At 43.8% G+C, this 10,000-nt stretch overlaps 1 protein-coding gene across 1 annotated transcript in view; it reads right to left on the reverse strand.

Moving 5' to 3' along the window:
• Window positions 1-10,000, reverse strand: part of LOC143276694 (uncharacterized) — an 86,890-nt gene that overhangs the window by 74,651 nt on the left and 2,239 nt on the right. The window contains exon 2 of the mRNA XM_076581332.1: window positions 7,344-7,974. Coding sequence (XP_076437447.1) covers window positions 7,344-7,873 — 530 coding nt within the window. The 5' untranslated portion in view covers window positions 7,874-7,974. The remainder of the gene's footprint in view (window positions 1-7,343; window positions 7,975-10,000) is intronic.

A 10,000-nucleotide genomic window follows, 5' to 3' on the forward strand; every position in this document is an offset into this window, starting at 1 on the left:
TTTTATGCCTAATTTGGTGTCAACTGACAAAGTATTTGCAGAGAAATGTCAATGTTAAAGTTTACCACGGACACACACACACACACACACACACACACAACCGAACACCGGGTTAAAACATAGACTCACTTTGTTTACACAAGTGAGTCAAAAAGTCCACGTGGACTGGAAAACCAATACGCTTGCTGGCCGAGAAAGGAAACACAACTCTGCCTGGCCACTGCACTGAAGGGAAGCGCACTCTTCCAGGGGAGAGCACCACGAACTTCATTCTGAGAAACGTGTTGTGGCGATACAATATAATACAAAACAATACAGTACATACAATACAAGACAATACAAGACAATACAACCATGTTACAATAACTACAATACAATACAATATACAATACAATGCAATACAATGCAACCACAACACAACACAATGCAATACAATACAATACAATACAACCATGTTACAATAACTACAATACAATACAATATAATACAATACAATGCAATACAATGCAACCATAACACAACACAATGCAACACAACACAATACAAGACAAGACAATACAGCCATGTTACAATAACTACAATACAACCATGACACAACACGATGCCAATGCAACCATGACACAATACAAGACAATACAAGCATGTTACAATAACTACAATACAACCATGACACAACACAATGCCAATGCAACCATGACACAATACAAGACAATACAAGCATGTTACAATAACTACAATACAACCATGACACAACACAATGCCAATGCAACCATGACACAATACAAGACAATACAAGCATGTTACAATAACTACAATACAACCATGACACAACACGATGCCAATACAACCATGACACAACACAATGCCAATGCAACCATGACACAATACAAGACAATACAAGCATGTTACAATAACTACAATACAACCATGACACAACACAATGCCAATGCAACCATGACACAATACAAGACAATACAAGCATGTTACAATAACTACAATACAACCATGACACAACACAATGCCAATGCAACCATGACACAATACAAGACAATACAAGCATGTTACAATAACTACAATACAACCATGACACAACACGATGCCAATGCAACCATGACACAATACAAGACAATACAAGCATGTTACAATAACTACAATACAACCATGACACAACACGATGCCAATGCAACCATGACACAATACAAGACAATACAAGCATGTTACAATAACTACAATACAACCATGACACAACACGATGCCAATGCAACCATGACACAATACAAGACAATACAAGCATGTTACAATAACTACAATGCAACCATGACACAAGACAACACAACCATGTTATAATAACTACAATACAATACCCCCATGAGCGTCTTAACCATACTACCACCTTCCTCCTTAAAGCCTCCCCCCTCCCTCAGCCCCCTATTGAAAGAGATGATGAGTGAGATTGGAGGAGATGATAGAGAGATGATCAGCACCTATATCCGCACACAATGATGCTTGGTGTCAGCTTGAAGCAGCAGACACAAGCAGATAGCTACAGGCAATCTGCAGGATACTTTGCTGAGTCTGCCCTGCCCTGCCCTCAAAGTCTTTGCTTAGGATTTGTGGACATAGCCATTCGGTTCGCGACTTGAGTGTGTGGGACGTTTGTGGGGGTAAGGGGGGGGAGGGACGTGTGTGTAGTGACTAAGGTTTTTTTCTAGCGACCAGGAGTTCTTCAGGAGAGGAGAGGGGATTTTAGGTATCAGAATTGGAGGGATGTTATCGGTTTAGTGTGGAGAGAGAGGAGGCTGGAGGGGGTGTGGGGTGTGGAGGTCTGTGGATTCTTGTACACAAAGATGGGGAGAAAGAGAGAGATCTAGTGAGAGGGAGAGAGAGAGCTAGATCCACAGAGAGAGGGGGGAGAGAGAGAGATCCAGCGAGAGAGAGAGAGAGAGAGAGAGAAAGAGAGAGGGAGAGAGACGGGGAGAGAGAGATGGAGAAAGAGAGAGATGGAGAGAGAAATGGAGAGAGATGGGGAGAGGGAGAGAGAGAGAGATGAAGAGAGAGAGAGAAATGGAGAGAGACAGAGGTACAGTCAAACAGACATGGAGACGTATAGACAAAGACAGCGAGAAACAGACAGACAGACAGACAGACTGAGAGAAAGATACTGAAGGACCCAAAGAATTTTGTCATTAAACCTCCAGACTGTAAACATTTGAGATGCACGTGCATACGCAAGATCGCAGAAAGACAAGACAATGAGTAAATAAATAACTTAGTAAATGTTTTAACACAGCATAACTGTCGATATGAAAGTAAGGTTTATTTGCACAAACTTTACAAAACCTGCTTGGGGGGGTTGGGGTGGGGGTGGGGGGTAGTCCCTTCTTTTGAATGCACAGAGAATGTACGCAGCGACATAGCTAGTTTCACTCACATCTGAGGTGGTTGAGTTGTTGTTTTTTGTCTGTTTTTTTAACAATAGTGCCAATTCTGCATGAGGATTTGCACTAAACTGGCTTTGTTTATACATCAATTTCTCTTTTTCAACGTGTGTAGGCATTGCACCGCAGCATAAAATGAAGTTCATACTTTTGTTTGATAACAGACATGTCATGCCTTATCGTTATCACTTTATCGTTGACAGAACTGACACAGAGAGAGGGAGAGACAGAGAGAGAGTGAGGGGGAGAGAGGGAGAGAGATAGAGAGAGAGAGGGGATGGGAGATGGGGAGAGAGAGGGGGGAGAGAGGGATAAAGAATGAGAGAAAGAAAGAGCGAGAGAGAGAGAGAAAGAAAGAGAGAGAGAGAGAGAGAGATAGAAAGAGAGAGAGAGAGAGAAAGAAAGAGAGAGAGAGAGAGAGAGATAGAAAGAGAGAGAGAATGAGAAAGAAAGAGCGAGAGAGAGAGAGAGATAGAAAGAGAGAGAGAGAGAGAAAGAAAGAAAGAGAGAGAGAGAAAATGAGAGAGAAAGAAAGAGCGAGAAAGAGAGAGAGAGAGAAAGAATGAGAGAGAGAGAGGATGGGAGATGGGGAGAGAGAGGGCAGGGAGAGAGAGAGCGCGAACGAACGAACAAAAGAACGAATTTCTTTTCCAGGGTATTTGAGATAAACACCATAACAAGAATGTTTTTTTTTACAACCCAGCCATGGGATACAAAATTAGAAAAGCACAAGAAAAAAATGAAGAGAGAAAAATGAAATAAAAAGATAGGAGAAGGAAGAAAGAGCTTGGGGCGAGTGTGAGGAGTGAAAGAAGAAATGATGAAATGAGAGACAGACAGACAGACAGAGACAGACTGACAGACAGGCAGACGAAGAAGAGAGAGAGAGAGGGGGGGTCAAAAGTTGAATAACAACACGTATCAAAAGAAACTGGCAAGAATAATAATACAATACATGGACAAAACAAGTATGAGATACATGACAAAAATGTGGGAAATATGGAGCGAGCGAGAGACAGAGACAGAGAGACAGAAACAGAGAAACAGAAAGACAGAGAGACAAGACAAGACAAGACAAATTCTTTGTTTTCGAGGATAACAGATAAACACGTGCGCACTTTTTTTTCCATCCAGTCCCCGCCCTGAAATAGGGTCTACACTACACAATACTACATTATATTTTGTATTTGTATTTCTTTTTATCACAACAGATTTCTCTGTGTTAAATTCGGGTTGCTCTCCCCAGGGAGAGCGCGTCGCCACACTACAGCGTCACCCACTTTTTTGTATTTTTTTCCTGCGTGCAGTTTTATTTGTTTTTCCTATCTAAGTGGATTTTTCTACAGAATTTTGCCAGGAACAACCCTTTTGTTGCCGTAGGTTCTTTTACGTGCGCTAAGAGCATGCTGCACACGGGACCTCGGTTTATCGTCTCATCCGAATGACTAGCGTCCAGACCACCACTCAAGGTCTAGTGGAGGGGGAGAAAATATCGGCGGCTGCGCCATGATTTGAACCAGCGCGCTCACATTCTCTCGCTTCCTAGGCGGACGTGTTACCTCTAGGCCATCACTCCACTTGCATGCACTACACAATGCTACAGAAAGAGACAGAGAGACAGAGACAGAGAGAGACAGAGACAGAGAGAGACTGCGAATACGAATGGTTTATTGTGGTCAGGCCCATTTTGGTCCATTCACAAGGAAGGGTGGGGGGGGCGGGAGGGGATGTACATCCAGGAAACATGAGAGAGAGAGAGAGAGAGAGAGAGAGAGAGAGAGAGAGAGAGAGAGAGAGAAACTCTGAACTCTGAACACTGAACTGTTTAATGTCATTAGCTGAAAAGCTCTGGTGACATAGTAGGTACAAATCAGAACAAAATGGTGCAAACAGATGAAATGTAACAGAAAAAAAACACAAAAACAACAACAGCAACAACAACAACAACAAAAAACAAAACCAGAATTGAAACAACATAAACTAGTTAATAAGAGATTTGCGACACTTTGGCACATTGTCATTAACTAAAAAGTACATGTGACAGGGGGTAATTTGCCTTTTTTTCAGTCGTTCGTCTCCATGGTTTGGACAGTACACAGAAAACAAAGCACAGATAAATCATATTAAAAAAATATTTACGCATGTAACATCGATACACATCATATCAATACGAACACATCAAATAACTACAATGTCGAGATTGACCATCTAAATGTAGCCCTTCCTTTTTTATCAATGCTTTTTTCTCATAGAACCCATGCTGATTTTTAATTGACTAATGAGTATTTGGACCGATGATGGACGTTTCCGAATATTTATTGCCTCAGATACATATTTTGCAAGTGAAAGTGTCATATCTCCATTTTCTGTCATTAGTAAGCCGAACAAATCTTTTATCTTCGCTGGAGCTGCATTGAAAATGGTGCAGTTTTCGGCAATTCATCGTATCTTTTGCAGTTAAATATGAAATGATTTTCATCTTATGAGCTTTCGCCACACAGTGGGCAAGGAGATATTGCTACGTGTGAATCAGAGAGAGAGAGAGAGTGTGTGGGGGGGGTGGGGGGGGGAGGAGGAGAGGGGCGGGGGGGGAGGGGGGCGGATACAGAGAAGGAAGACGTTTTGGTTGAGTGAGGCCATCTGCCCAGAGAGACAAGAAAAGACAAGACGTTTTAACCGATCCAGGCCGTTTACCCATGTCATAGGGGTTGGAATCAACATCATTCTGCTTCACATTGACTGGCCATTCACATGGCATTATTTCTCGCCTCCAATGCATCAGTCATATATCCCGCAAGTCTACACGTACATTTCACATCAAACATCTATAAAGGTAACCCGGAATCAGATGGAATGCCTATAACATCTGCTTGGGGTCTATCTGTTGAACGGAGATCAGAATATCTGGAATATAAAAAAGAGTTTCTTTTTCTGAATGGAGGGTTAAAAACATTTCATAACCTTTCAGAGGTAAAAGATCTTCTGATATTCTCATTTTAACCAGTATTTCTCACACACACACACACACACACACACACACACACACACACACACACACACACACACACACACACAGAGGGTGTGCATGAGCGTGCGCGTGTGCGAGGGAGAGAGAAACAGCCAGACAGAGAGGTTGACAGAGACAGACAGACAGAGAGGCTGACAGAGACAGACAGACAGAGACAGACAGAGAGGCTGACAGAGACAGACAGAGACAGACAGAGAGGCTGACAGAGACAGACAGAGAGGCTGACAGAGACAGACAGAGAGGCTGACAGAGACAGACAGACAGAGAGGCTGACAGAGACAGACAGACAGAGACAGACAGAGAGGCTGACAGAGACAGACAGACAGAGACAGACAGAGAGGCTGACAGAGACAGACAGAGAGGCTGACAGAGACAGACAGAGAGGCTGACAGAGACAGACAGACAGAGAGGCTGACAGAGACAGACAGACAGAGACAGACAGAGAGGTTGACAGAGACAGACAGACAGAGACAGACAGAGAGGTTGACAGAGACAGACAGAGACAGACAGAGAGGCTGACAGAGACAGACAGACAGAGACAGACAGAGAGGCTGACAGAGACAGACAGACAGAGACAGACAGAGAGGCTGACAGAGACAGACAGACAGAGACAGACAGAGAGGCTGACAGAGACAGACAGAGAGGCTGACAGAGACAGACAGACAGAGACAGACAGAGAGGCTGACAGAGACAGACAGAGAGGTTGACAGAGACAGACAGACAGAGACAGACAGAGAGGCTGACAGAGACAGACAGACAGAGACAGACAGAGAGGCTGACAGAGACAGACAGAGAGGCTGACAGAGACAGACAGACAGAGAGGCTGACAGAGACAGACAGACAGAGACAGACAGAGAGGTTGACAGAGACAGACAGAGAGGTTGACAGAGACAGACAGACAGAGACAGACAGAGAGGCTGACAGAGACAGACAGAGAGGTTGACAGAGACAGACAGACAGAGACAGACAGAGAGGCTGACAGAGACAGACAGAGACAGACAGAGAGGCTGACAGAGACAGACAGACAGAGACAGACAGAGAGGCTGACAGAGACAGACAGAGAGGCTGACAGAGACAGACAGACAGAGACAGACAGAGAGGCTGACAGAGACAGACAGACAGAGACAGACAGAGAGGTTGACAGAGACAGACAGAGAGGTTGACAGAGACAGACAGAGACAGACAGAGAGGTTGACAGAGACAGACAGAGAGGTTGACAGAGACAGACAGAGACAGACAGAGAGGTTGACAGAGACAGACAGAGAGGTTGACAGAGACAGACAGAGACAGACAGAGAGGTTGACAGAGACAGACAGAGAGGTTGACAGAGACAGACAGAGACAGACAGAGAGGTTGACAGAGACAGACAGAGACAGACAGAGAGGTTGACAGAGACAGAAACACAGAGATAGATTGTTGACAATCTTCAGCAGTCCATTGCTAATGTATGACTTTTTCAACTCTCTGTTAAATAGTCCAGTTGGTTCGCTATTAAAGTTGTTAGTTTTTCATTAGAAAGATGTTACATTGTTATGCTTTGTTTTTAAACAAAACTTAAATCATTTTCTACATGTAACACACACACGCGCGCGCGCGCGCGCACACACACACACACACGCAAACACGCACGCACACACACTTTCACTTACTCGCATGCGTACACAGTAATTTCTTTCTGAGTGAGTGAGTGAATGAACACACACATGAGTATGAATAAAGTCAATCCAGCTCAACAATATCGCTCGCCATTAGTACTCTAGCCCCCCCCCCCCCCCCCACTCCCACTCCCCCCCCCCCCCACACACACACACCAACCCACTCTCAAAACAAGAAAGGAAAAAAAAAGGAATAAAATGAAATAAATAGATAAAACTCACCGCTTGCTCAACGCCTTCCTCAGCAAGGAACTCAAGCTCCTCAGGGCCAGTCTCCTCCTCTCTCCCCCTGCAATCTCCTCCTCCTCCCCCTCCACCACCAAATCCTTCCTCCTTCTCACACCTGCCTCTCCCCCCGCCTCCACCATCTCTCCTTCTCCACCCCTCCTCTCCAACTTCGCCTCTGCAGCGGCGAAAGGCTCATCCTCGCCACCGCCGGAACCGGAAACGCTCAAGCCGCCATTTGCATTCCTGTACTTCCGGCCGCTAAAGGCTCCCGCCGAAAAATCGAGGAAATAGGGCGAGGATGAGGCTGAGTCGGAACCTTCGTTGTCGTCGCTGCGTTTGCCGGCAAAGTGGAAGGCGTTGCATTTGCAAAGCTCTCCCCCCCTGCCGATGTTGCAGCGGAATTCGCAGAGCTGGTCCAGGTCCATGGAGACTGAGCGATGGACGAGGAGCATTGCCAAGAGCAGCAGCAGCAGCAGAGAGAGATGATGCAGAGGAGAGTGGAAGCTGCACCTCGCCGAGGACATCGTTATCGTTGTTGGTGGTGGTGGTGGTGGTGACTGGCGTGACAGCTTGAGCGGGTGGACACGACTGGGACCAAAAACAGTGTCCTGGCTGTCTTGATGTTCTGTAACGAAAAAGGAAAAAAAGAGCGTAGTCTTTATTAGGTTTTGAGAGGAAGAAAGGGAATAATTAGTTTAGTTTGTGTGTAACGGTGTTGTTGTTTGGTGTTTTTCTTTTTTTGTTTTCTGAAAACGGAAATGATGCAGACACATTCGTCATTGCGGAAAGAGATGTCCTTGTTCGTAAAGATTAACTGAATCTGAAAAAAAGAGTTTTAAACGTGTGTGTGTGTGTGTGTGTGTGTGTGTGTGTGTGTGTGTGTGTGTGTTTGTGTAGCTTTCCATTTATCTCTATTTTATATCATTGTTTACCATCATATCTCTAGCATCAATTGTTCTGTATTTCTTTCTCCTTTTCTTCTTCTTCTTCTTCTTCTTCACCTCCTCCTCCTCCTTTTCTCCATCTTCTCCTCCCCCTGGTCATCCGTCATCTTGTTTTCCTCATTCTCCACCTCCTCCTCTCCTGCTCCTACTCCCCCACGCCTTCTCCTCCTTATTTTTCCTGTCATTCCATTAGTTGTGGTTTTCTTTCAATCTCCAGTGTATATGTTCTTTACTTTATCCTGGTCGTAGATGAAAATACATAATAATGATATGATAATAAGATCGGGAGGAAATGGATCAGGAGAAAGAGAACGATAAGAAAAACGAAGATGAGAAAGAGAATTAGGACAAAGAGATTGGAAGAAAGAGTATGAGGGAGAAATGGGTTGGGGAAAAAGAGGATTATGAGAAAGAGAGTATCAGTATCAGTATCAGTATCAGTAGCTCAAGGAGGCGTCACTGCGTTCGGACAAATCCATATACGCTATACCACATCTGCCAAGCAAAAAAAAACCACAAAAAAACACACACACAACATAAAAAAGAACTATTACTACTACTACTACTAATAATAATAATATGTATAAGGCGCAAAAACTTGATGAAGTCAACTATAAGCGTACAAAATAAAATAAAATAAAATAAATGAATAAATAAATAAATGAACAAATAATAATATAATTTTCCCTCAGTCTCCAGTATATATGTTCTTCGCTTTATCCTGGTGGTAGATGAAAATACATAATAATGATATGATAATAAGATCAGAAGGAAATGGATTAGGAGAAAGAGAACGATAAGAAAGAGGAAGATGAGAAAGAGAATTAGGAGAAAGAGATTAGAAGAAAGAGTATGAGGGAGAAATGGGTTGGGGAAAATGAGGATTAGGAGAAAGAGAATAAGGAGACATAGACTGAGGAGAAGAAGGGTGAGGGAGAAAGAGAGTGGCAAGAAAGATCAGGGTGAAAGAGATTGAGGAGGACATGTTGATGAGAAAGAGAATGAAGAGAAATATAATTGTATTTGTATTTCTTTTTTATCACAGGCTGCTGTCCCCAGGGAGAGCGCGTCGCTACACTACAGCGCCACCCTTTTTTTTCCTGCGTGCAATTTTAGTTGTTTTTCTTGTCGAAGTGGATTTTTCCACAGAATATTGCCAGGAACGATCCTTTTGTTGCCGTGGGTTCTTTTACGTGCGCTAAGTGCATGCTACACACGGGACCTCAGTTTATCGTCTCATCCGAATGATTAGGGTCCAGACCACCACTCAAGGTCTATTCGAGGAAGAGAAAATACCGGCGGCTGAGCCGGGATTCGAACCAGCGCGCTCAGATTCTCTCGCTTCCTAGGCGGACGCGTTACCTCTGGGCCATCACTCCACTTATAATGAGGAGAAAGAGGATGGGGAGAACGGGAATGATGAGGAAGAGGATGGGGAGAACGGGAATGATGAGGAAGAGGATGATAAAGAAAATCATGAGAAATAGATGAGGAGAAACAGGATGATGAAAAAGAGATTAGGAGAATGAGGGTAAGGTAGAAATGGGTAGAGGAGAAAGAGAATTAGAAAACAGAGAATGCGGAGAAAGATAAGGGAAAAAGATAGAAAGGAGAAAGATGAGGGAGAAAGATAATGATAAAAAGAGAATAAGGGGGTAAGAGAATTGATAAGAAAGAGGGTGACAAGAAACAGATTAAGGAGGACAA

The sequence above is a fragment of the Babylonia areolata genome, chromosome 32 (assembly GCF_041734735.1).
Source record: "Babylonia areolata isolate BAREFJ2019XMU chromosome 32, ASM4173473v1, whole genome shotgun sequence".
Classification (NCBI taxonomy): Eukaryota; Metazoa; Mollusca; class Gastropoda; order Neogastropoda; family Buccinidae; genus Babylonia; species Babylonia areolata.